Source organism: Podarcis vaucheri, assembly GCF_965113315.1.
Source record: "Podarcis vaucheri genome assembly, chromosome: 3".
NCBI lineage: Eukaryota > Metazoa > Chordata > Lepidosauria > Squamata > Lacertidae > Podarcis > Podarcis vaucheri.
The window spans coordinates 19,713,343-19,739,698 of record NC_138761.1 but is presented as its reverse complement, the minus strand read 5'-3'; the positions used below and the strand labels follow the sequence as shown (position 1 = coordinate 19,739,698).

Sequence of the window (26,356 nt, the reverse complement as noted above, 5' to 3'; positions counted from 1 at the left end):
GAAGTTCATCTAATTCCATTTTAAAGTGATCCAAGCTGGAGGCCATCACAGCATATTGTAAATTCCATAGTTTGGGGGTAGAAGGTCAGCCTGCTCTTTGATGCAAGAAAGGCCAAGACCACAAATATCAAAACCAGGTTCTACCCAAGGGTAATGGGAAAGCCCAGCACAGCACCGATTGGATGCCATACATGTTCAGCCAGAGTGAAAGTCAGGCTCACAGCTGGGTCTGCCTGAAATACAGGTACTGAAATCTAAAGTGCCAAACTGTCTAGCAATGTAATACAGTGGTACCTCGGGTTAAGAACTTAATTCGTTCTGGAGGTCCGTTCTTAACCTGAGGTACCACTTTAGCTAATGGGACCTCCTGCTGCTGCCACCATTCAATTTCTGTTCTCATCCTGAAGCAAAGTTCTGAACCCGAGGTACTATTTCTGGGTTAGCGGAGTCTGCAACCTGAAGCATCTGTAACCTGAAGCATCTGTAATCTGAGGTACCACTGTATTGCTTAACATATTAAGGCTGGAATCCCAAGGATATGTTATTATTAGTGACTAAGTCCTATTCAAGTCAATAGGCCTGCTTACACGCTCACACTGTACGACTGCATAGCTAATAAAACCCAAGGATATTAAGGTATTTAACTGCTTTAACTACATGGATAAACACGCAAGGCACTTTGCTAAATAGCAAAAAAGATGTACCAACTGTTGCGTAATTCGGAGGAAGTCAATTTGTCTAATGACAACATTCGCCAACGGAAATCTACTTTTCTCCAGAAAAGCCAATTAAAATTTGATTATTCAAACCAGGGCTTTTATCTCATTAGCATATATTTTTAAGTGTTAATTTAAACCATCCACCCCATTTACTGCCTGCAAAGTTCTGAGCAGAAAACACTAGATACTGTCTGCCGAGTTCGGAAGAATGCGCTGTGTCAATTCCATTTCATTCACATTTGCAAAAGTTTCCCCATAGAAGCTGGGATAAGGGCGGGGAACCACGTCCCATTCAGCTCAAACCATGGTTGAGTAGCTTTCCAAAGCTTGTCTCAGTTGGCAGCTCCGTCTATTCCTCCTCACTGAAGTCTCTTTTTTGCAAATCACTGAGCTGAGTTCACTCCCGATAATTCATTTTTATTTGTATTATTAAGTCTCATCCCACGCCTTTCCCTCTCTTCCTCTCATCACCGGCATTTGCCTAATATAGACTGAAATCTCTCGGAAGTACAAGGCAGTATTAAAGCACTACATAACCACCATAAAATAAAACTGTGATAAAAACCTCCAGATTCTCTTTATAGCCCTCATGATAACGGAGGCCTTTCCTTGGGCTTTGAATTCTGGGAGAGTGTGTGTGTGTGTTAAAAATGCAGGCAACCCAAATTCAAAACACTACTGCATATGTCATAATTCCGCAGTCTTTTCTGTCTCTTTGCAATGCTTTCAACATATTTATGACTCCTGGTTCTCTCCTTCTACAACTATCCTTCATCCAAATAGCAACCCGTTGTCATACAAGCCAACTGTGTGCGACTAAGATGCTACAAGAATGACAAGGAAACAGCGGGCTGGACAGCTCGGCTGCCAGTCCATGCTTTTTATGGACCACCAAACCAGTCAAAATGCCAAGGAGACTGCTCTCACAAAGAGAACCACAGCCAGATTCTCCCATCTCTGCCAATACAGGGCGATAGCCAACGTTACTCATGATCAAGACTTCTGGAACTACGTGAAATTTCATTGCTTCACTTCTTCAGCTCCATCGCCGTCAACGGTCCGAAGTTCTCCTCCCACCCCTGACATCACAACCGCACCATTTCTCCTTTCTGTGTGCCCTGAATGCCTCAGGGTGTCTTTCCTCAGGAAAACCACCTTAGCCCTCATTATTTAAATAAATAAATAAAGAGTCCCTCCTGAAACAAAGCCAAAACAATCAACCTAAATGTGCATTCTTTCATTTTGCCCGTGACCCATTATCTCCCCCCAACACACACATATGATGCCCCCAGTTTTAGAAACTCAAATACAAAGGCTAGGCCCCAAATGGCCCCTTAAACCTGGGCTGTGGTTGCCACAAGAGAATGTCTGTTCACCAAGGGATTGGACTAGTTGACCCTCAGGGTCCCTTCCAATGCTGCAATTCTTCAATTCTAGAATTCTATCATCTCAACTGCATTGTTTGAGTGCTGGTTGCAGTTACAAGAATTCACTTGTCCCAGTATGGAAGGAGAAACACACACACGAGAAATGGTATTAGTTATGGACTAAGGCTGGTTTTTTAGGGACATGGGTGGTGCTGTGGGTTAAACCACAGAGCCTAGGGCTTGCCGATCAGAAGGTCGGCGGTTTGAATCCCCGCAACGGGGTGAGCTCCTGTTGCTCGGTCCCTGCTCCTGCCAAGCTAGCAGTTTGAAAGCACATCAAAGTGCAAGTAGATCAATGGGTACCGCTCTGGCGGGAAGGTAAACGGCGTTTCTGTGTGCTGCTCTGGTTCGCCAGGAGCAGCTTAAATCATGCTGGCCACATGACCCGGAAGCAGTACGCCGGCTCCCTTGGCCAATAAAGCGAGATGAGCGCCGCAACCCCAGAGTCGTCTGCAACTGGACCTAATGCTCAGGAGTCCCTTTACCTTTAAGGCTGTTTTTAAACTGTGGTTACCAACCTGGCACCCAGAAATCTCCTCATAGTCACAACTGGACCCATGCCAGTAGCAAAACGTGCCTGGTGCCTAGCTAATTTCTAACACTGGCTGCCCCTCAACATAAAATCTAGATTTTAAGAGGACTTGTGTTTGTGCGCAAGCCACTACGCACCCACTGATGGTGCTATGTAAATAAACTAACCACACCAGAATGCCCAAGAAGTAGCCTCTTTCTCTGCTATATGGCCAACAAACTACATCTGTTTTTGGCTGCCTGTTCATAAAAGATTAGAGAAGCAGCACTGGCTTTGCACATAAACCCTTCTTCATCCATCTTCCCACGTTTTTCCTGACCTGCATTTGATATTAAATTATATGCATTTAAAATTAATTTGTTCCCAATGATTTATTCCCAGCAAAAGAATAGCTGTATGTGGCTGTGTTTTGTGCCACCACCTAGCTACCTATTATTGGTATGCCAATTGATTATGTTCTCACCACCTTCTGTTTTCATATTTGAATTTCATTAGTGCTCTTTGCTCCCTCTTCTAGATTCATTTATTATGCTAAATGAGACCTAATCCGCGTCCCTGGTGAACTCATTAGACACTTTCCCAATTAACCAAGCTGCTATTTATAATTGTGCTTTGTTTGTGGTACATCAGCCATTTTTTAATTCATGTAAAAGCATCACTCTCAGTGTTGCCAATTCTCCACATTTTTCAAATTAAGATTCTTGAGATAACTGCATTTTCTCCCAGGCAGCAACTCTGTACCCATTTACTTCTGAGTAGACGTGTACTGGACTGCACTGTTAGAGATATGGTTCTTGGAAGCACATCAGTATAAAAACAATCTGTTTTAATTTGAATAAATTTCTAGCCTTCAGAAGATTAATAGAACAATGGTTGTCTGACTTTAGAAGAGTAAGAAAGTAAGACAACACCTACCACTACCAAATATAATTTAAATATGTTTAAGGTGCACAATTCTCAGTCGGTTCCATGATTTAGGAAGCAAGGAAGACAAGATTCTGATAGCTTGGATTTCACAACTTTCTGTGGCTTTGGAAGATATAATCAGTCTCAATTCTTAAGAGCAAATCTTGTTTTTCTGCATTGAAACAAGAATTCCAAAGCTAACTTAAAAGGCTGCCTTAGGAAATCTCACTCAATGATTTTATAAATATCATATCACGTTGCTTATTGCATTTAGGAAGCATATTTTCAAAACAGAAAAACATGTTTTGAGTGGCTCATTTGTTCTTTATTAGTGCTTCCGGCTGCTTCTTGCTGACAGTTCCACAATGCCCTTATAAGCTCTTTCTGTGGAGTAGACCAAACCGTAATTTTGGCTGAAGGCTTGAGCATACATTTGGAACTCTAGAGTACAGTCAATTCTCAACAGATATGACAAAGAGAGGAAATCTACAGAATTACCACGAGGCAAACTTGGCTTTCAAGTAGTAACTAAACTGATTTATTACAAAGATCAGTTGCTTACTGCAGCAGTGAACATGACTCACAAAAAATGCTCATTTTCAGTACCAACGTTTGTTTCCTAATCCTCTATTACTCCTTGAGCTTCCTCTTTTTTGAATTTGCTACACTTGCACCAACTCTTGGGGAGGGCACCAATGCACATTACATATTTCAGGTTTGAAACTAGTGGCAAACAATTTTAGAACCATTGCAGAGATCAAACAAGGAACAAATTAGCACTGTCATAACGTAATATTTTGAACTTTCAAAAAATCCACAACGTTCTTTGAGCTTCTTTAATCTGCTGTCAGGACAGCGTAAGGAAAACAGATCACCCAAACCTGAACTCAGCTGGTGAGGCCAACAAAGTACCTTTTTAGGAGACTACTCCCCTTCCTCCATGAGAAAATGCAAAACATCTAACCAGAAGACTAACCTGCATTACAAAGTGTTCTCATTAGACAACCGAGGCAATGGCACCGTTGACTGGGTGCAAACAGTGAGCTGCTATAGGGCAGCAGACAAGTGTGTCGTTTCCAGCGAGCAATTCTTACCTTGGTGAACGTAGACAAGCCACTGTTTCTCCAGCCTGCGTTCCCCCATCCTCAGACTTCAACAGGGGGATAACACAGCTTTGTTTTAGGGCTGGGCGATATCTGGTTTTCAATATCGCGATATACCATCAGCTAAACATCTCAACTTATCGATATATCACGACATCTGATAGCAACTCCTGCCGCTGCCAAGCCTCGCAGGCCGCCAGTGATTCTGCCATCACCATTGGGCCTTAAAGGCTGTTGCCACTACTGCCTGTGAGGTCCCTGCTGTTTCTGCCACCACCGCTTCTGTCCCCTAGCAAGCCTGCTGGTAGTCCCAGATTATTTGTATTCCCATGACTCATCACTGTACTTTGGATTGTCCTGAATACCACAATTTGGAAGCCAAGCCCATAACCCAAAGTTTAGGTGCATTTTGGCTTGCCTGTTGATGAAACTAACTGTGTGGTGATTGATAATAATGACATCTATCCGTTTTAGAGCCCTAAGTAGTAGCATTTGCCAAGTAAGTAGCCTGTTTGTCTCTGCATAGTTCCATCTTTATCGTGATGTTTAGCTGGCGATATATCACGATGTTGAAAACCAGATATTGACGAGCCCTCACACACATTGTGATTCACAATATACTGCCAGGTCAAATATTATGAAACAGATATCATGACGTGACCTTCAAACCGGTTTTGGACAATATATTGATATATCACCCAGCCCTACTTTGCCTGATCGGCTGTTGTGAGGAGTAGCTATCATTGTTTTTAGTGGTTTGACTACCATGTGGCATTTATGCAGCCCTTAAAAACGACAGGCAATTCCATATTTCAACACAACTTTTTGGATTGCAATAACATGTTTCCACTAAATAGGATGCAAGAGATTATTCAACCGACAGCCCCAACTTCTTTGTTATCTGAGCAACAGAATATACATTCATGCAGAGTATGACACAGAAAGGCACACTCTCCGTTATTTTCCTGCTTTCAGAGGCAGCACGAAGCATGAGACACACCTGACGATAAGGCAATTATGTAGGATGGTTAGGTGATAAAGAGAGCAATGTCAAGGAGCGCATCTGAATGGTGGCTATAATGCATATTAATGGTTACACGCCCACATCTAAGGCGGTTAATTAGAAGCAGAAGCCACCAGGGAAAGAAAAGCTCAAAACGGCTGATAGGTGACACAAAGATGCACTATTTATTGAATTTTTCCAAGCATCAACGTTTACCTTTTGTTAAATCAGTCTTTGAAGAAGGCTGGCTTGTTGTTTCTTCAGGGCCTTTGTTACTGCTTTCTGAGGCATCGCTGCCAGTTTCGTCGTCATCGTCGTCTTCACTGTCTGTATAATCGCTGTCATCACTCTCACTCTCTGCTCTCTCATATTCACTGTCATCCGACTCCTCGTCTTCAGATTCCTGGCCAGGAGAATTCACTTCAGGCAAGAGCTTTGGTCTTTTGGCATCTTCGGGACTCCCCGCGGTGCTGCTTCCCATACTGCTCAAACCTTGCAGAGGTCGCTTCTGAGCCAACAGTTTTGGATTTAGGATGTTGATCGGCCTGCTGTCCTCGGACGTCTGTAATGCTGGATTCCTGCTGTCCTTACCAGAGGGGGAACTCTTCTTTCTGGCATTGCCCCCACCTTTATTCCCACGCAGCTGCTTCATAAGGCTTTTGGTTTTGGGATGCTTCCAAGTCACTAGACTCAAGCTGAAAGAGAAACTACTGTTAGCTCTCCACCTTATCACAGTTTAAGTTGCCACAGAAACTGTAACTAACCATTTGTTGGCAAGCAGGCCAACTTGCGCGCAGTTCAGGGCAAGAAACAGCTGCACCAAAAGCTAATTTACAAAGCTGGAGGCTTGTCTTATTCTCAGAGTTGGGGGACAGACTATGACACTGTGTGTATATGGGGCAGGCTTATGAGGTTGATATATATATTTTGCTACAACCCCAAAACAGAATTGTAGTGCTTAGATTCTTACAGAAAAGAAATACAGAGGTGCGTATTCCCATTTATATTGTGATGCTCTAATGAATTGGCAGTAAAAGCATCTAGCTACTCATTAGGCCTCAATGGATGCTGCCTTCTGTCTGGTGCTTTACAAAGTTGGGTGCCTATATCTGCTCTAAAGAGATGACCCACTAAAATGATTATATTCCTTGGCAAGAAAAGCAATGGAATAGAAACTACCATTAGAGGCTTTGAGGTAAATTCCTACTCCGTTTTGTCCAGGGCTCCTGATGTTCTCAAAATTCTGCACAGGAAAAGCCTTTGATAATGCAACATACTAGGTTTAAACCTAAAACATTCTGCTGGGGCTGACCAGGAGTTACAATGCAGTCCTATACATATTTATTTGGACATTATTCTGACTAACTTCAATGGGTGATCGGGTTTAGAATTTCAGTACAATATATGGCCATGGAAAAAGAGTATTCTAGTCGTTCTTTGGCATTTCATTGACAGTAAATAGCAAAAAGCAACAGAAGAACATCCGGCACCTTAAAGATTAACATTTTTGGCACAATCTTTTGAGACCTGGACCTCATAACTTTTTGCAGCAACTAGCAGAGTTACTCAGTTGGTCCCTTTGCAGCAGAGATGGAGAACCTTTGACCCTCCAGATGTTCTTGGACTACAACTCCCATCATCCCTGCTCACTGGTCATTCTGGTTGCAATCCAACATCATTTGGAGCGCCATAGGTTCCCCATCCCTGTTTTATATCTTTTATCTCAGCTCTACCTGACCCAAGTGGAGAGGGAAAACTCAGTCTATGTCAGGGGTCAGGAACCTTTTTCAGCCGTGGGTTGGTCCACTGTCCCTCAGACCATGTGGTGGGCCGGACTATATGGGGGGGTGAACGAATTCCAATGCCCCACAAATAACCCAGAGATGCATTTTTAATAAAAGGACACATTCTACTCATGTAAAAACATAGTGATTCCCGGACCGTCCGCGGGCCGAATTTAGAAGGCGATTGGTCTGCTTCTGGCCCATAGGCCTTAGGTTGCCTACCCCGGTCTATGTGCTTGCTTCCCAAATGGCTGGTGCTGGGGGAGGAAACAAATCCAGCCTAATCCCATGATCCATTTACACATTTAGTTAAGCAGTATTTTTTCCTCTGTTATCTCCTGCCACTCCTCTGTCCTGGAACCTACATATGATTTTAATATGGTCTCCCCTCTAGGCACTGACCAGGCCCAGAACTGCTTGGCTTTAGCAAGGTGATGGCCTCATGTGTCTTTACACCGTACTCCAAAACTTGACTCATAACTAACTGCATGCAGGACCAGTTAGCCTTTTTTCTGTTAAAGTCTATTTTCCAGAGGTCTTGGGTTTGGTAGAGATCTTAGGGAAGCTGAGGAAGAGCATTTGCTCTGCACCTGTTTCCCACCATGCCCATATTCAGAAGTCCTTAAAAGCGTATCACAGGGTGATCCCACAGCAATTAAATTCTAGTAGACAAATTCACAGTAGACAGTTACATGACTATGTATTCCATATTCGGAAATGGCATTTAGTACTAATGTTTATCAAAAGCCAGTAGCAAAGCAATGAAGCAAAGTTGTCATCTCCATCCTGCACCAGACCGTGGACCCGATGGATTTTGGTCTGATCCAAAAAGGCAACTCTCATATTCTTTGTTGTTCAATCATCGCATTCCACACAGCTAAGATGTGGGGTGTTTTATGAGACAGAAATGTGGCACACAGAAGCAAGAGACCCTTTTAAATTGCTTATGAAAGTGTTGGGTTGGAGTAGAACTCCGAGGAGGGCAATAAAGGATGCCCCTTCTTCAAGTCACAAAGACACTGGATTAAATATACAACGTTTTGAGGGTACAAGATAGAGAGATGCCCTAGGGTCGCCACTTTCAGAAAATGGGTTTTGTAACTTTACTACCAGACAGAAATCAAAAGGTAAGCTTTATAGCCAATAGCAATTAACAGTTAAACTGTATTGCTAACCTGTTATGAGGCTAATAAAGGAACAGAGCTAGTGCCTGTAAGAAAGCGCCAAATCTAATGTACATGGTGTTGTCTTTGGATTTTTAGCAAGCGTACCGTTCAGATCTTCCACTCAATCAAAATGCAGAGGTCAGGGCTAGAGGTGACATTTAGGGTGGTGTGAAAATGCAGCCCCCTTCCTCATGTGGTGCAAATGACTTAAGGGGACCAATAACTGAAATAAATCTAATGGGGAGACAGAGCTGGGTGCCATGAGCACATCAGTGACAGCAAACCTCAGAACTCTAGATGACCTCCCACTTAGTGGTTTAATGTAGCTTGAAAAACAGTTTAAGGGTGAAGTGAGATATATGCCATTAATGTTCCTTCTGCAATAAGTTATAGATCCATGTAAGGGAAGCTATTCTGTGAAGCGCATGGTAAGAAAACCACAGCTGGATTGGACGGTCTAATGCAAGGGTGTGGAGGGTGGTTATTGTTTTATTGCTCCTTTTTCAAACTATTATTTGTTCTTTTATCTTGGGTTTTTATATTGTGAACCGTCCTGAGATCAAACAAACGATGAATAAATAACTACTAGTAGATCTCTGGGTGACTTGCAGTAGATCACTTGTACTTGTACTTGATGCAGATCCTAACAATACCTTCCTTCCCCCACACCACCCCGGGTGAAACAAATTAAGTGCTGATAGGAGGGTGGGGGAAGAGAACGAAGGCTGGATTTTGCGTGGAAGGAATATCAGCTTATTTCTGGCACTAAAAACAAATTCCAGGACTGAGAAGCACCCAGAGTTATCCTGATCATTACTTCTAAGTGTACGAACACCACACTTTCTAGGCAACTGTTCTGCACATTGCTCTAGCAGACAGACCTCAGGGTTCTGGAAAACAGAAAGTTGATCCCAAGGCTAAAGCCCTCCCACTTGCAATCTAATTACATCAACTGCCCTCAGGTAGGCCAGGAGGAGCAAGCCTCCCGTTGTCCACTCCCCGGCCCCAACACCTAGTATTCCAGAGATACATTGCCCCTTCTCCTGGAGGTTCCATTTAGCTTTGATAGCCCTTCTCACATGCCTGCCACAAAAAAGCAGTTAAGTCAGGGCAAGGGCATTTTCTGGGGCAGCCCCACAGCTCTAGAACCCACTGCCAACTGGTGACCAGGTTAACTTGGGACCAACAGGCCCCTTGGGAAAACTTTGGAAACCCACCTGCCCCGTCGGCCTTTCCTATCACGGCGTTTCCATTCTGTTATTTCCACCGTGTTCTCTCACCGTTGGTGGGTTGCTGTTTATCGTTACTTTCCGTTGCTCGTTGTTTTCGGGCCGGGTGTTTATGTTTTATTACCGCTGGGGTGTGTGTGTTTAAAATTCGCAATAAACTGCTTGCAACTGGGGCACTGTATTTCATCGCGAGAGTTTTCAGCTCTGAAAAAGGCAACCTATTACAATCTCTAAATCGGTAGAACACGACCAGACTCTTAATCCCTAAGTCGTGGGTTCGAGCCCGACGCTGGGCAAAATAAATAAATAAATAAATAAATAAATAAATTCCTGCAATGGCAAGGGGCTGGACTAGATGACCCTCGTGCAGCCCCTTCCCAACTCTATGAAACCGGGGGAAATATATATGAATGAACCGACCTGCAGTCCTGTTGGGCACGTGGCAGGCAAGGGGCTTTCCTCCACCGCTTCCCCCCTCCTCCTTGAGCTTACAAGGCCCCAACTAAACCCCGCTCTCTGGTCACCGGTCCTTCCCGCCTCGCACACTGCCTCGGGGGTGCGGCGTTGCGGGGTCAGGACTCGAGGAGGCTGGAAGGGGAGGACGGGCCGCAAACCCGGAAGAGGAAGGTCGCACGAGCAGCAGCCGCCGGGCCGGAGCTCCACCTGCCGCTGACGCGCCGCCTCCGCTCCACGCCCCCCGCCCCCGCCAGGCCTCGCTCGGCTGCTCCCAGCCCCGCTTGCAGGCCGCGGCCTCGCAGCGCTTTCCCGTATCCTGGCAACGGGAGAGGACAGCGTCACAAAGGGCGAGACGCGCATGCGCGCGGGAAGGCTCGGGCCAGGGCCCGCCTCCCCTGTGGCGTCACGAATAAACCAACGAGAGAACAAAAGGCCCAGTGAGGTTTTTTTTCTTTTATTGTTGATGAGCGCGCTGCAGCGCCCCCTAGAGGGCAATCGCGTTCCTTGCGTCGCCATAGCTTGTCCTTCACTGTCCACATCAGAAGGTGGTTGAGCTCCACTGGCAGTGTGCCTGGTCACTTTCTTATGTGGTCTCATGCCTCAGGCCAATCCCATTCTCCACAGACCCGCCAATTTTTTTCCTGTTTTCCAGGATTTTCAGGAGCCGTCCTAGGTTTCTGATTTGATCCCAGAATGTCCAGCTTCTCCTTAGGAAATATTGCAGAAATATTGGAACAATATGGTTGGCCATCCCCATTTCACTGGAGAAATGTTGAAGGATAGGTCTCCACCGCCAGGTTATCTGCCAACACGGGCTCTCATTTCTAAAGTCAGTCTCGGGGGCAACCAGGGCACGTTCAGCAGAACATGGCCTCTTCTGGAAAGGCACCTGTGGGAAGGAAGGATGCAGGAGTTAAGAGAGAAGAAACGCTAGTGCACCCACAGCAGCACAACCGGACACCTTCATCTGCCCCAGCTGCAACCAAACATGTCTCTCCCGTATCGGTCTCTACAGCCACAGCAGGCGCTGTAACTCTCCAACGGTTTGACCCCCAAACATGCACTCCTTCATTGTCCCCTAAGATAGACGGGTGCCAAGAACATCAAGGCTGACGCTTTTTCGCATCATAGTCATTACAGCTTTCCAACATGTTGACTTCACCCCCAAAGGTGCATGTGCCCCTCTATTGTGTCCCGAGAGAGATGGCAACAACAAGAAGGAGGGACATTGTTCAAATTAGATGGGCTGGAAGCTCGGTTTGCCCTTTGTTTTCATATATGGGAACTCTGGCCTGCTGCAATTCCCACTTGTTCGCTGTGCTAGCTAGGACTGGTGGAGCCAACCCTGCTGCAGCTACTGTGTTTAGGAAGCTGTAGCAGGCATGATTTGGCTATAAATTGGAGGCACGGGAGTCAAGGGCTGTGGCTTGTAAATAAGTAAGAACAGAAGAGCCTTGTTGCTGGATCTGACCAAAGGCCCGGCATCTAGCCCAGAATCCTGTTTTCGGAGTGGCCTGCGTTGTGGTGTTCCCTCCCAGCAATTCATCACACTGACTACCTCTTGGTTATGGACTGATATATATATTATTTTGAAGTTGATGATTTGTAAATTTTGCATGACATTCTAACCACTGTAAGACCTATTGCAGTCGTTAAGAGTCGTCAACAGGCTCATCTCAGCTATCTGCCAATCTCCCATTCCCACCACCCTTCTGAGTAATACCCCTCCCCACCTTCTCACTATATAGAAGGGTCTGGCAACTTCTGTTTCAGTGTATCTGAAGAAGTGTGCATGCACACGAAAGCTCATACCAAGAACTAACTTAGTTGGTCTTTAAGGTGCTACTGGAAGGAATTTTTTTATTTTGACTATGGCAGACCAACACGGCTACCTATCTGTAATTCTAACCACTAATAATAATACATTTACTACATTTATTAGCTACGTGTTGCGGCTGTATTTGAGCAGATTATTCTGTATGGCAAAGTGGGGTTGTGAAAGCAAGGCCTGGCTGTAACAACACTCTTGTTAGCTGCCTCTTTCCAGCAACTGGTATTATCTATTTATTTCAATTTATTACTTATTCAAAGGCATGCTGTTCACTCGAGGTAGAACATAGCCATTGTGGCTAGTAGCCTTATCCTCCTTGAAAGTGGCAAATCCTCTTTTAAAGGCAGTCAGTCATGGGTTGCAGGTCATCATCCCAGGGTTGTATAAATATCTTTAGATATATACCCTGTTTTAAGGCCACTCCAGGCATTATGGAGGTCCTACTTCTAGCATGAAGACAGTACTGCCCATTTTTATTCCAGCCAGGAAAGCTCTCCATAAATCCTTCATCTCAGTATGGATTCATATGGGCAAAGCATGCAGTAGCTGCTATAAAGTTTATGGAGAGATGGTTGTAAACTTCAGGCAGGCAGTGCTTCTCAGTGGTTTGCGGCATTGTAATTTTGGTCTTGCCATATGACCGGACACTGAAAATTTCACATGTTGAATGCCACCACGACGAAAACTTTTAAAGCAGCAGCCATGTAGTTTATTATTCTGCCCTGCATCAAACCTGAGTTGAGGTGAATTCAGGATTGTACTGACTTCAGTTACTTTATTTCAGAGATGCAGAACATACAGTCCTTCAAACTGGTAAAGACAAATTCTTGGGGTGCATGATTTAACCCAATACCTGGTCTTTATCAAGATTTCCCTGGACTCTAGCTCCCACGAGCCCCAGCCAGCTTGGTGAATGGTCAGGGATGATGGGAGGTGTAGTCCAGGAACATCTGGAAGGGCATGGGTTCTGCACCCCTGCGTTATTGGTTCTTTATAAACTGTAACATTATATTGAAGAAGGGCAAGCAGTACCTTGCTGAAATACAGTATGGAATCTCCCATCCCACTGGGAGTCAGGCACGTGGGTACTGGGTGATGCAGAGGAAGAATGCAAGAAGAGGCACTGGTCAAGGCAAGGAGTTACGTCTGTTTGAGGAGCCTGGGTTAAGGAAGCCCGTGGCTCAGCGTTTAATGCATGAAAACTGCTTTCTGGTCCAAGCTCAGAAGTGAGCGGGTTTAAGTTGTTAGGGTCTAGGAAGCTGTTTAAGATGCTGGCGATGACATCTTCATCCACAGAGAGATCCTCAGGGAAATCTAGAGCTCCGTTAGTCCCCAAACCCTGCCTTGGTATCATGTGAGTGTCCTCAGCAGACTGTCTGGTCCACAAGGAAATGCTGGGAGACCTCTGAGGTGCTTGCTTTGCGTATTGAGAGAAGATTTCAGCCAGGGAGTGGATTTGTCCCGCCAGCATGCTGATGGCCCATCTGTCAGTGTCAGGGCTTGTACCTGTTGTTGGGAACATGCCTATGGATGGCCCTCCTTCAAATAACGGAGAAATGTCTACAGGACGGCTGCTGTCAGGGGAAAGTGCATTCCCAGGGGAGCAGAGGACATAAGGGTTCATGGAGGGCAGCCTGTTGGCATTGTCTAGGCTGGAGAGACTTTTGGGCCCACCTGCTGGAAAGAATGGAAGTCCCGTTTCTTGAGGCGGCTGCAGGGTGCCTGCCTCAGCCCTCATATTAGGGAGAGGGATGTTGGTTGGAAACAGAGACTGGAGGGCAGAAGGAAGCATCTTTTCTTCGCATGCCTCAAGCAGCTGAGAGGGGTTGTACTCATGTGCCCTATCCATGGCTGCCACTGGTTCTTGAGGGAAGAAACTGGCTTCGTTCAGCTCTGTCGTCTGCTGCTGTATTTCTCCAGAATTGCACTGAAGATTTGGGATAGCTGGGGAAACAGCTCCATGCTGTGGGTCTTGGTTCCGGAGATAGAGGGCTTCTTCCTCCCTATGCAAGGATACAAAAAGTGTGCATTGAAACAAGTGCCGGATGCCATCATACCAACAGGAAGGTTACTGACACAGGCACTCAAACCAGATTTGGTCCTCTCATGCCACTGTGTAGCATAATCAAAGTATTGTGAGAGCACAAGGGAATGACAAGCATGAGGGCATTTGCATAGAGGGTTCAGGAATGCCTTTGAGGATAGAATTTGCAAATACATTGGTACCTCGGGTTAAGAACTTAATTCGTTCTGGAGGTCCGTTCTTAACCTGAAACTGTTCTTAACCTGAGGTACCACTTTGGCTAATGGGGCCTCCCGCTTCTGTTCTCATCCTTGTCAGGAGTTCAGCCTACACTCGAGTAGGACCCTGGCAGAGACACATGCCTGACTGGCATGTTCCCTCCCTCCTGGTCGATTGTTCAGGAGCTTCATAAGCTTTCTTCTGCCCGAACATCACAGCAACCGGTGCCTACCGACACCAGCAAACTTAGGGATCCGCAGAGTTTGCGTATCATGCGTGTGACAGGCCTCAGCAACTCAGCATTTTGGCTAATCTACTTTATTTACACAGAAACACACACGGAGCACTGCAACATGGCTCCCTCTTTAGCATCAGACAGCAAAAGGGGGAAAAAACAAAGGACAATAGTCCCACGTCACGGAACACAGTAACACAAACATCCTGCCTCCGTCACTTCCCACTCTGTGGACTCAAAACATATACCGTCATGTGAAAGACAACAACACCATGACTGCAAGCATGGATCAGGAATTCTAACAATCCTGAAGCAAAGTTGTTAACCCGAGGTACTATTTCTGGGTTAGCGGAGTCTGTAACCTGAAGCGTCTGTAACCCGAGGTACCACTGTATTGCTAATGTAGTACAGAAAGCAGAAGACATCGTTTGCAACACCAATGTACATTGGAGCCGATTCAGATTTGCAGACATAGGAAATTGGGGAAGGGGGAGATGAAGAGTTAAACAAGATCCAGAGATGTTCCTCTTTCCTAGCTCTTTCTATCAAGGCTGCCTCCAAACCTGGGGGGGGGGGGGCGGTGATTTAAGTGCATACAGAAAATTTAGGTTTGTACAATTAAAATGCTCTGCTGCCCTAGCACAGCGAATCCACATTGAAAAAGGAAAAAAATAGAGGATTTTTGTAGTTAGGAAAGTGACACGGAAATGCACTGAAAAGTGGAAGATGAATGAATGATTCACAGGAAGATATATAAACACCCCACAAGCAAACCAGGATGAATGCTCAATAAAGCCTAGATCTAACAAAACCTCTCCATAAGCTTTGTGCAAGCAAATCAGGATAAATGCTCAATAAGCAGGTTGTCTGGAAGAGCCCTTTTTTCATCTTTTGTTGTATGCTACAAGTGGAAATGCAGTCGACTTTTCAAACTACTATCCTTGCTACTGCAACTGCTTTTCCTTTCTGTGTACATCCAGTTATATTCTGTCCATTGCATTCCGTAAGCGCAGGGAAGGGAAAGCACAAGTTGCCTTAACAGCAATTAAAAAAACACCCCAAAGACATTATTTCAGCAATCTTTTTAAAAGTCAAATGTTGTAAAATGTTCTAAAGCGCTATTGCCCAATTATTTTCAAGAAAACCTCCTTAAAACTAGGGCACGTATCCAACTACTAAGTAATATCAGAACGAATCCATTCAAATCCATGGATTTAACTTTAGTCACACCCATTAATTACAAGGGGTCCAACCTGTTGTGAGTCAGTTGAGTACAACCCTGTGTTATGGCAAAGAAGACATAAACTGTGCTACTGTTCTGAGTTCTTTTTTCATAGCTAGATTATGAGAAAAGTTGGAAGAGCCGTGGGGAGAAGAGGACGGCAATGACTGGGTCCCCATCTCATGGTCATGCAATGCATTTTACGTGGAGCTATGCTTGAGGATGCTCTGAAGGCTGCAACTGGTGTGCAGGACAGCAGCAAGGCTGCCTGTGTAGACAAACTACTGCCAGCATATATATCACCTTCCTTGTGGGATTTGCACAAGGCTTCCAAGCTGCTATTCAGTGAAATTCAAGGTGTTGGTGCTAACATATAAGGTCTATACAGGACCGGGTTACTAGAGAAACTTCCTAATCTCTTATATACCCAGTAGGTCACTACAATCTGTGGGAGAGTTTTTCCTGCAAGTTCCAAAGATCTCAGAGCCCTCTCCAAAGTAACTTGGAGCAGGGCTTTTAGTGTGACTGCCCCAGTTCTGTGGAATAGCATTCCTGTTGAAATCTGGCAGCCAGCCACCATCTGTGCTTTCTGGAAATGAAGGAAGACATTTTTGTTCCAAGCGGCTTTCCCAGCCGGATGAATGGGTGTTGGCCGGGTCTATTTTGTTTTAGTTTTAAATGTATCTGCTGTTTTAATTGTGTTTATTATATATCACATTGAGACAATGATGTAGAATGCAAATAATAATAATTCACAGAACCATAGAATTGCAGAGTTGGAAGGGACCCGAAGGGTCATCTAGTCTGTCCCCCTGCAATGCAGGAATCTCAGCTAAAGCATCCATGAAAGATGGCCACCCAACCTCTGCTTATAAACATCCAAAGAACCTCCCAAGGGAGTCAGTTCCACTGCCGGATAATTTAGAATGAAGGAAGCACCTTAGTTTGAAATTACTCTCGAATATTACCAGGACACAGGTGGCGCTGTGGTCTAAACCACAGAGCCTAGAGCTTGCCGATCAGAAGGTCGGTGGTTCAAATCCCCGTGACGGAGTGAGCTCCTGTTGCTCAGTCCCTGCTCCTGCCAACCTAGCAGTTCGAAAGCACGTCAAAGTGCAAGTAGATAAATAGGTACCACTCTGGTGGGAAGGTAAACGGCGTTTCCGTGCGCTGCTCTCGTTCACCAGAAGCGGCTTAGTCATGCTAACTGCATGACCCGGAAGCTGTACGCCGGCGCCCTCGGCCAATAAAGCGAGATGAGCGCCGCAACCCCAGAGTCGTCTGCAACTGGACCTAACGGTCAGGGGTCCCTTTACCTTTACTATTACCTATGCAGGGAATGTCTTTACCTGAGGATGTGGTTGGTGCAAGTGATCAGCTCTCCTCCCTTTCCATTCTCCCTTATCGCAAGAACTCGCACCCAAATCCAGCTCAGGTCCTTGCAGAGAAGACGGACTACCATGTGCCGAATGTGTCTCCCAGAATCATGCACTGAAACTGCAAAAATAGGAAAGGGTTATTCATTTAAACATAGGCACATAGAACACCTGATAACTGGAAGAACAGCAGTCAACCGAGCTGAAATTACATTGTGCCACTGTTCTATTTTGACAAGTTTGCAAAGCAGTTAAGCCAACACAATCCTGAGTCCCAAAGGCCAGCTGAAAAAAGTAAGCCAGCTGTGGCTTTGGTCCACGGACCCAATTAGATTATAAGAAGAGCTCTGCTGGATCGGGGCAATGGCCCATCAAGTCCAACATCCTGTTCTCACAGTGGTCAACCATATGACTAGGAAAACTGCAAGCAGGACAACAGCACCCTCCCCTGCATTTCCCAGTAATCAGTATTCAGAAGCATTCTGTGTCCAACAGTGGAGATAGAGTCATATAGCCATCAGGATTAGCAAACGATTGGTAGCCTTATTTTCTATGACTTTATCTAATCCTCTTTTAAAGCCATTCAAATCTGGCAGAGGCTGGACGGCTACCTATCACAGGTACAATGTCACATGAGATTTGCTGCCAGTATCGAAACTACCTGACCCTTGGTGGCTAGTTGCATAACAACCCTCTTCTACAAAAGTATTGAGCATGCAGGCACCCTATACTCTTTCCCCACCTCTTCTCTAACCACCCTACTCCAAATTCCATTAGTACAGTGGACGCTCGGGTTGCGAAAGTGATCTGTGCAGGATGCACGTTCGCAACCCGCAGCGGCACATCTGCGCACATGCAGGTTGCGATTTGGCATGTCTGTGCATGTGCAAAGCATGATTTAAGCACTTCTGTGCATGTGCAACTGCTCAAACCCGGAAGTAACCCGTTCTGGTACTTCTGGGTTTCGGCAGTCTGCAACCCGAAAAAACGCAACCTGAAGCGTCTGTAACCCGAGGTATGACTGTATATGTCTATAATCTATACAACACCCTGCAAGTTAGGCCAGCTGTTTCACCAAATCATAGATGAGAGCTGAGTCTAAAAAAACAGTGGCCAGCTTGCTTAATACTATGCGGTGAGAGCACTCCAATGGTGCAAGCCTATGGATGTTTACTTAGAAGTAGGCCCCACTGTTTTCAGTAGGGTTTACTTCCATAGGGATGTGCGTAGGAATGCTCCCATGATTCTCTGAGTGATGCCATGACTGTTAAAGAGGTGTGGATGTTGCTTCTATCTTCCTAGTCATTCCGTCTCAGGCACAACACTCACTCAGAGTCCTGTGAATCTCTACAGCTCTTCCAGTATCTTCAGGATGCAGGAGATGGTACCAAGACTGTCCAACCAGCTCTTCCTTTTGATAACCAAGATGGTAAATAACGCTTGAGGGGGAGAAAACAGGGAAGAGTTTAATCAATATGAAATATACTCGGAGTTCAGTGTGGATTTCATGCTCTTTATTCAGCTCATAGTAGCGAGGAATGAATGTTCTCCCCAAATATCTGCTTTATATACATTATTTACACAATGGGCCGCACGTGATTGGCTAATTCCAGGATTCTCCTATAGGCCAATCAGGTTGCGGATTCACTTCCACCTGGAGCTGGATTGGGTGGCTTCTGCAGACCAATCATACTGCTGCATTGTTCTAGGACCAATCAGACTGCTGCATTCTGAATCCTATTGTTCTAGGACCAATCAGACTGCTGCATTTTGGATCCTATTCAGCTCAGTACATAACACAATACTATGGTATCTCCATCATTAAGTGGGAAAGAAAGCACAACAGGCAACAACAGAACTTTTGTGGCAAGCAAACACCACTGCCTAGAATAGGATTGCCAACTTATTTGTTTACTGGCCTCTGCTCCTGTGCTTATAAGTGTATTCTGCCTACGCCCAGCCACCAAAAGCCCTAGCAGCAGTTGATTTCCATGAAAATCTTCACCTGCTAATGATTGCAGATCAAAACACAGGAACAGAGGGCAGGTTTTCTTTTCTGGTCATTTGGCAACTCAATCCGTTTGTAGAATGCTGTCGCTGTGTAATGCATCTCTCTCCATCACTACTGACTTTCAGGAACAATTGAAAAACATTTCTTTTACCCCGGTGTTTGATGCCTGGAAACTGCTGCTCCTGGCAACCCTGAAATCAATGGCTGATAGAATGTTTTAAACTGGTCTTATACTGCTTCAAAAAATGTTTTGTTTGTTTTTAAAATTGATGTGCTTGCCACCCTGCGTTCCTTTGGCTTCGGGAGGAAAGGCAAGATATAAATTGAATAAATTATATCATAAATAATATCCATACTGGCCCTACTAAGCTGCTCAAATAGTGGATTTTTCTTACTTGTCAGTCATCTCCACGATCTTCATATCCAGTGTGTGCTGGCTCTGGAATGAGGAGTCTTTGGAAGCCCCATCTACATCTTCTGACAGGTGTGTGACAGGAGTACAGAAGGCAACAAAGGTCAAGGCAGGAGAGGAGGAGGTCGACTGCGGATTGAGCATGAGGAATCTGCCACGCACAGCCATCAAACGGTTCCTTCCATACCTCACCCGAAAGGCTCTCAAAGTGCGCATTTCAGTGATGAACTCAATTTCTGCAGCAATTAAAATATAAATAAATCAGGATGCTTAAAGCTCAGAGGCAGATTGAGGTTTGTGAGGGCTGATACTAGGCAGGAACTTGGAGGCACTCCTCCGATTCCTTTTTGTAATAAGTACACCAACACAAAACACAAACTCTGTGTAACCCGATTTTAAATCCAGCTCTGTGGTCTAATACAGGGATGGGTGATCTGTGACTATAGATGCTCCTGGACTACAACTCCCATCATCCTTTGCTATTGGTCTTGCTAGTTAGGGGTGATGGGAACTCTAGTCCATCAACATCTGGAAGGTCCCACATTTACTCTCCCTAGTCTGACAAGATGAAAGAAAATGACTTGTCACCCAATTCCATGTGGTTTGAGAAGATGCATTTTACTCCCAGGTTGCAGTTAGAGTTAAGAACATCTAAAGCAAGAGAAACGCGGGTGGTGCTGTGGCCTAAACCACTGAGCCTAGGGCTTGCTGATCGGATGGTCAGTGGTTTGAATCCCCGTGATGGGGTGAGCTCCTGTTGATCGGTCCCTGCTCCTGCCCACCTAGCAGTTCGAAAGCACGTCGAAGTGCAAGTAGATAAATAGGTACCGCTCCGGCGGGAAGGTAAACAGCGTTTCTGTGCGCTGCTCTGGTTCGCCAGAAGCGGCTTAGTCATGCTGGCCACATGACCCGGAAAAACTGTCTGCGGACAAACGGCGGCTACCTCGGCCAGTAAAGTGAGATGAGCGCCGCAACCCCAGAGTCGTCCGCAAGTGGACTTAATGTTCAGAGGTCCCTTTACCTTTACCTTTAAAGCAAGAGTAGACAACCTGTGGCACAGCAGATATTGATGGACAACAACTCCCATCGTCTCTGACATACTGGCTGGGGCTGATGGGAACTGGAGTCCAGGAACATCTGAAGTGTTTCCCCAACCCCTGTCCTAAAGGAATAACTTTTCTTGTTTTAACTTTCCAAGTATGTAAGTAATTTGCTGATGCCTTTCTTTGAGTGCCCCAGAAGTGAGGTGGGTCGTGGAGACCAGCTGTGACTGACTGCTTATAGAACTTCCTCCTCAACAAGGCTTCACTGGAACCTTCTTTGTTATTTTTCAGATTCCAGGTTAAGCTTTGGTGTTGTTCACCCAGGTTTTTTAGATGTGCTGGCAGATTTGAATTGATCTCAGTATTCTGTTGTTCTATTGTGGCTTTAATGGATGTTTGTTTTTATTGTATTTGTGTGCGACTCTAAACGACCCTGAAATCAATTGATAAAAGGTGGAATATATTTCTTTTTCTAGACAAGAAACAAAGAACAAAAAAAGAAAGGAAACTTTGCTTTTCACATTAAAGGAATATATGAAATCGGACGCCGATGTTTATTTCTGCAGCATACCATGCTAACCAGCTGAGATGATGCAGTGTCACATAAATATTAATTACTGTATTTTTCGCTCTATAGGACGCACCGGACCATAGGACGCACCGGACCATAGGAGGGGGAGAACAGGAAAAAAAATTCTCCCCCTCTCTGCTCAGCGCCCCTTCAGTGAAGCGGCAGGAGAAACGGAGCCCCTTCCATTTCTCCTCCCACTTCGCTAAAGGGGCGCTGCGCAGAGAGGGAAAACTGTGCAGTGCCTCTCCAGCGAAGCGAAGCCTGGAGAGCAAGAGGGATCGGTGTACACCGACCCCTCTCACTCTCCAGGGTTCAGGCGGCTATCCGCAAGCCTTCGGAGTGCAGCGGGCACTCCTGCTGCGATCCGAAGGCTTGCAGATAGCTGCCTGAAGCCCCCGGAGCGCAGCAGGAGTTTCCCTTGTGCTCCGGGGGCTTCAGGCGGCTTCAGCGAAAGCAACACGAAGCCTCCAGAACTCGGGGGGAGCTATCCCTCTGCGCTTTGGAGGCTTCGCTTTGCTATCGCTGAAGCCAAGGAGCCTACATTCGCTCCATAGGATGCACAAACATTTCCCCTTCATTTTTGGAGGGGGGAAATGCGTCCTATAGCGCGAGAAATACGGTATCCCCCAGCTGCAAAGATCTGTCCTTACCAGTGCCTGGATGCTGCTGGGCAAAACTGAGCTTCTCCTGGACAATCCTGCTTGCTGGGCTGTTCAGGAGGTCAAAGATGGAATCAGTGTGGGCTAAGAGTTCTACCTGCAAGAAGAGTATGAGAAATCATAGCAGCCAATGAATGACGACAGGCAACTTGTTTAGCACGTAGCTGTGTGCCACGATATTTTAAAAGTGAAACCTTGAGGACTATCAACTTTTGAAGGAGAAGTGTGACCTTAAATATTCTAACAAAAGCTTTAGGAGTTGTAAGCGCAATTGCCTTTTTTTGACCTACTTGCACACCATAGCATTTCATGCTACAGACATTTCCCATTGCAAATGTTAGCATGTTGACAAATTTCAGCCCCAATCCTTCTTGCCTCCAGTTGAAAGGATCGTAGTGAAAAAGGTTTGAAAAAATACTCAAATTAGACCTTGGAGAGAGATAGCTAGCTGAATTCGACAACAGTACTGCATTAGATTAGACCAGGCATAGGAGGAGACTCTTGAGAGTCCCATGGACTGCAAGAAGATCAAACCTATCCATTCTTAAGGAAATCAGCCCTGAGTGCTCACTGGAAGGACAGATCCTGAAGCTGAGACTCCAATACTTTGGCCATCACATGAGAAGAGAAGACTCCCTGGAAAAGACCCTGATGTTGGGAAAGATGGAGGGCACAAGAAGAAGGGGACGACAGAGGATGAGATGGTTGGACAGTGTTCTCAAAGCTACCAGCATGAGTTTGACCAAACTGCGGGAGGCAGTGGAAGACAGGAGTGCCTGGCGTGCTCTGGTCCATGGGGTCACGAAGAGTTGGACATGGCTAAACGACTAAACAACAACAAGGCAAACTCGGCCCTCAAGATGTTTTAGGACTACAACTCCCATCATCCCTAGCTAACAAGACCAGTGGTCAGGGATGATGGGAGGTGTAGTCCCAAAACATCAGGAGGGTTGAGTTTGCCTATGCCTGGATTACACCAAGCAAGACAAACTTGGCTTCCTCCCACCTGCAATAGCCTGGACTTACCACAGAAAATCCAAGGAAGTGGGACACATTCTCAGAGACGTGAGCCAGTTTGCCATTTGTATTGAAAGCCAGGATGAACCCTGGGAGGGAAAGCAGCAGTTCTGGGTCTTTCAGTGCAGCAGAAGTTGCGAGATTAAAGGATAGTCCCATCACTTCATGTAAATCTGAGAAAATAAAGAGACAGATTAATTGGTACTCTGGATCCACAGAACGAGGCTTCCCATTCATTGGCTAAAGGCTTGCTGCACATCACCTTCCAGCTCCACGGTCCTATGATTCCAACTTTTCAGCCCCTGCGTCAGACGAGAGAGCGAGAGAGCCCTGATTTGTGCATAAAGAGGTCACAATCTGTTTGCAGTATGTTATGCACAGGCTCTCTAACCTCTGCCTCCCTTGTGAGGCAGAACGACCCAGAGACTCCCTTCATGTTTTGACGCATGGGTAGTGGTGCCACCACCCACAATTAAAGCACATTACTTCCCCCAAAGAACCCTGGGACTCGTAGTTTGTTAAGGGTGCTGGGAATTGTAGCTCCAATGAGGGATGAATTACGCTTCCCATAATTCTTTGAGGGCACCCCACTTCTGAATACAGTGGTACCTTTGGTTATGAACTTAATTCGTTCTGGAGGTCCGTTCTTAACCTGAAACCGTTCTTAACCTGAGGTACCACTTTAGCTAATGGGGCCTCCTGCTGTCGCCACACCGCTGGTGCACAATTTCTGTTCTCATCCTGAAGTAAAGTTCTTAACCTGAGGTACTACTTCCGGGTTAGCAGAGTCTGTAACCTGAAGTGTTTGTAAACCAAGGTGTTTGTAACCCGAGGTACCACTGCGGAGTCTGTAACCTGAAGTGTTTGTAACCCGAGGTGTTTGTAACCCAAGGTACCACTGTACATGGAAGATTCAAATTTGTGGTGCCGCAAAGAGGAAAGGGCAGACTCAGTCCTATCACTAGGCAGTATGAGGTGACTGCCTCAGGCAGCAGCAGCCCCCTAGTTGTTCGTCTTACAGCCCCCTGGCCATTTTGCTCTGTTGGAGGACAGAGCTATATATGCTAGCTCATGGGTAGGCAAACTAAGGCCCGGGGGCTGGATCTGGCCCAATCACCTTTTAAATCCGGCCCATGGACAGTCCAGGAATCAGTGTGTTTTTACATGAGTAGAATGTGTCCTTTTATTTAAAATGCATCTCTGGATTATTGGGGGGCATAGGAATTTGTTCATATTTTTTTTCAAAATATAGTCTGACCCCCCACAAGGTCTGAGGGACAGTGGACGGCCCCTGCTGAAAAAGTTTGCTGACCCCTGTGCTAGACAACAAAAGCCAGCCTGTTGCCTCAGGAGTTGTGGAGGACTATATCCTACCACCAGCGTCAAAATTATTCAACTGCCTGACCAAATTGGTTTTTGTATGTGGGGTGCCCCCAGAAGCGGTTTAGTCATGCTGGCCACATGACCCAGAAAGCTGTCTGTGGAGACTTCCGGGGTGGCGCCTCCGATGATGGCGGATTCCCTCTGAACAGGAGGGACAAGCTCCGCATGAAACGGGTCTTACCGCTGCGGCGTAGCGGGGACCCTTTTGGAAATCACAGGCGGATGAAGCCTGTGACCGTGGGACTCGGCAGGCACCTTTAGCGCCCCAACCCACTAAGGAACCCACTAACGGGCTCCGAAGTGAAGAGGGGGAAGTGGCACTGTGCTGTGAGTCGATTGCTTTTTCTGCGGAGCGAAGCCACATAGCTGTCACCGGAGAGCGCTGCCTTCTTCCTGGGACAATTTGGCACTAAAATAACCAACCGTGAGTACTGGAGCGTTAAATATCTGGATTTTAAACAAGCATTGGCGAAGTTAAAGGAATTTGGACTTTAAAATTTACCCCAATTTGGTACTGAAACGGAAAGAGCTAAACAGGAAGTCGCCTTTCCGTTCCCTTGTGTTATAACAAAGCAAAGACAATGCAAACTAGAGCCTTAAAAATCTCTCTTAAAAGATCGTCTTTCACCATTTAAGACAGTGGAACCCCCCTTCGGAAGCAGGAGAAGAAGGGGGTCTTTTTATTGACTTGTTAAAACCTGCGGAAATAAAGTGAAAGTAAAGTAAATTTCCACCGCCCTGCCCCTGGAGCGGGGGGTCAGATTTGACGTTTGAAGCTCATTGACCAGAAATAAATACTTTGACAGATAGTTAAAAGGAGGGAAACATTGTGACTCCATTGTTTCTTTTCGCTTTCAAAAAAAAAAAAGAAAAAAGAAAATGGACAGAATATTTTGAGGAAGATACTTTGTTCCTTAGGTACTCGAGGTAAAGAACAATCAGAAGCTTCTCCCCCTAGAGGGGAGCCATGAAATTGTAACCTGGGAACTGCAATTGCTTACTGATTTCGATCGTGGGAAGAGTTCTGTGACCTTGTAAGACAATGACTTCAGAAGCACTGTTGGGTGCTCTCTGCAACATAAGCGCCCTATTGGATCAATTAAGTCAGAAGATGGACTTTATGATAAAAGCTGCCAGTGCTCTTGATCAGGCAGTGGAAAATCATAAGGAGCCCATTCAGGAATTAAAACAGGAGTGTGCCAAGACAGAACAACGAAAAGAAGAGGACTTTGTTGAATCTTGGGAGCCAGAGATGGAGGGACTTTTGGCCCAGCAGGAAAATGAGCCTTTGGATTTGAAAGATAAAGTCTTGATTGGACTAGAAATGGGGGGTTGGACTGAACCCCCTATGCTGGGATGTTTGGACTTTCAGAGCTTGGAAATGGGCCGTCAGAGATTTGGAGCGGTTGGGCTTTTTAAGTTTGGAGGGAATCTGAAACATGCTGTAAAACAATACATGGAGCTTTGTCTGGACTATGTGAAAGGGGCTGATTTGTCGAAAAGGGTCAAAAATACTACAAGGCTGGAGTTCCTGCGACTGAAAGGAACAAATGAAGAAGAGCTGTGAAAGGGACATGGAAGAGATTTGAGGGCCTTGGATATAAGGGCACCAGGTTAATGCGCTAGACTAATGAGGAAAAAAAGACTGACAACCCCGGGACCAGGGGGAGGGGACACTGGAAGAAGATTGAATTGAACTTTCTTATAATATTATAACTATTATTAGAAAAGTTTTATGAATGTTGGGAAATGCTGAAATGAAATTAATTGGCTCTGGCTAAAATATTTAAAGAATCTGGTAAAAGGGTTGATTTTGAGAAATTCTTTAAAAAAAAAGATTTGAGTTTTAAACTTTAAGTTTGTTGTTAAAAGATAAAATGAGATTAGAGTAAGAAAACATAATGATAAAATATTATCAACTATGGAAAGGATTTGCTGGGACAATTACTAATCAAGAAACAAGAGATGGGAGGGGGAGGAGGTCAGGGAAAGAAGGTAATGAAATTTGGAGAATTTGGAAAAAAATGGT

General features: G+C 45.5%; 2 protein-coding genes across 8 annotated transcripts in view; both read right to left on the bottom strand.

Annotated features, from left to right (window-relative positions):
- The window catches only part of RRP36 (ribosomal RNA processing 36), a 33,093-nt gene extending 22,501 nt beyond the window's left edge, over positions 1 to 10,592 (bottom strand). Inside the window, exons 1-2 of the mRNA XM_082217847.1 lie at positions 10,290 to 10,592; positions 5,907 to 6,385 (exon numbers count right to left, since the gene is read on the bottom strand). Coding sequence (XP_082073973.1) covers positions 5,907 to 6,342 — 436 coding nt within the window. The 5' untranslated portion in view covers positions 6,343 to 6,385; positions 10,290 to 10,592. The remainder of the gene's footprint in view (positions 1 to 5,906; positions 6,386 to 10,289) is intronic.
- A 213-nt stretch (positions 10,593 to 10,805) lies between these two features.
- Positions 10,806 to 26,356, bottom strand: part of LOC309529423 (hypoxia-inducible factor 1-alpha-like) — a 36,485-nt gene continuing 20,934 nt past the window's right edge. For all 7 annotated transcript variants that reach the window (XM_082217565.1, XM_082217566.1, XM_082217569.1 and 4 more), the window contains 7 exons: positions 22,954 to 23,117; positions 21,919 to 22,024; positions 19,638 to 19,890; positions 18,561 to 18,670; positions 17,205 to 17,352; positions 13,189 to 14,159; positions 10,806 to 11,214 (listed from right to left, as the gene is read on the bottom strand). In XM_082217565.1, coding sequence (XP_082073691.1) covers positions 11,183 to 11,214; positions 13,189 to 14,159; positions 17,205 to 17,352; positions 18,561 to 18,670; positions 19,638 to 19,890; positions 21,919 to 22,024; positions 22,954 to 23,117 — 1,784 coding nt within the window. In that variant the 3' untranslated portion in view covers positions 10,806 to 11,182. The remainder of the gene's footprint in view (positions 11,215 to 13,188; positions 14,160 to 17,204; positions 17,353 to 18,560; positions 18,671 to 19,637; positions 19,891 to 21,918; positions 22,025 to 22,953; positions 23,118 to 26,356) is intronic.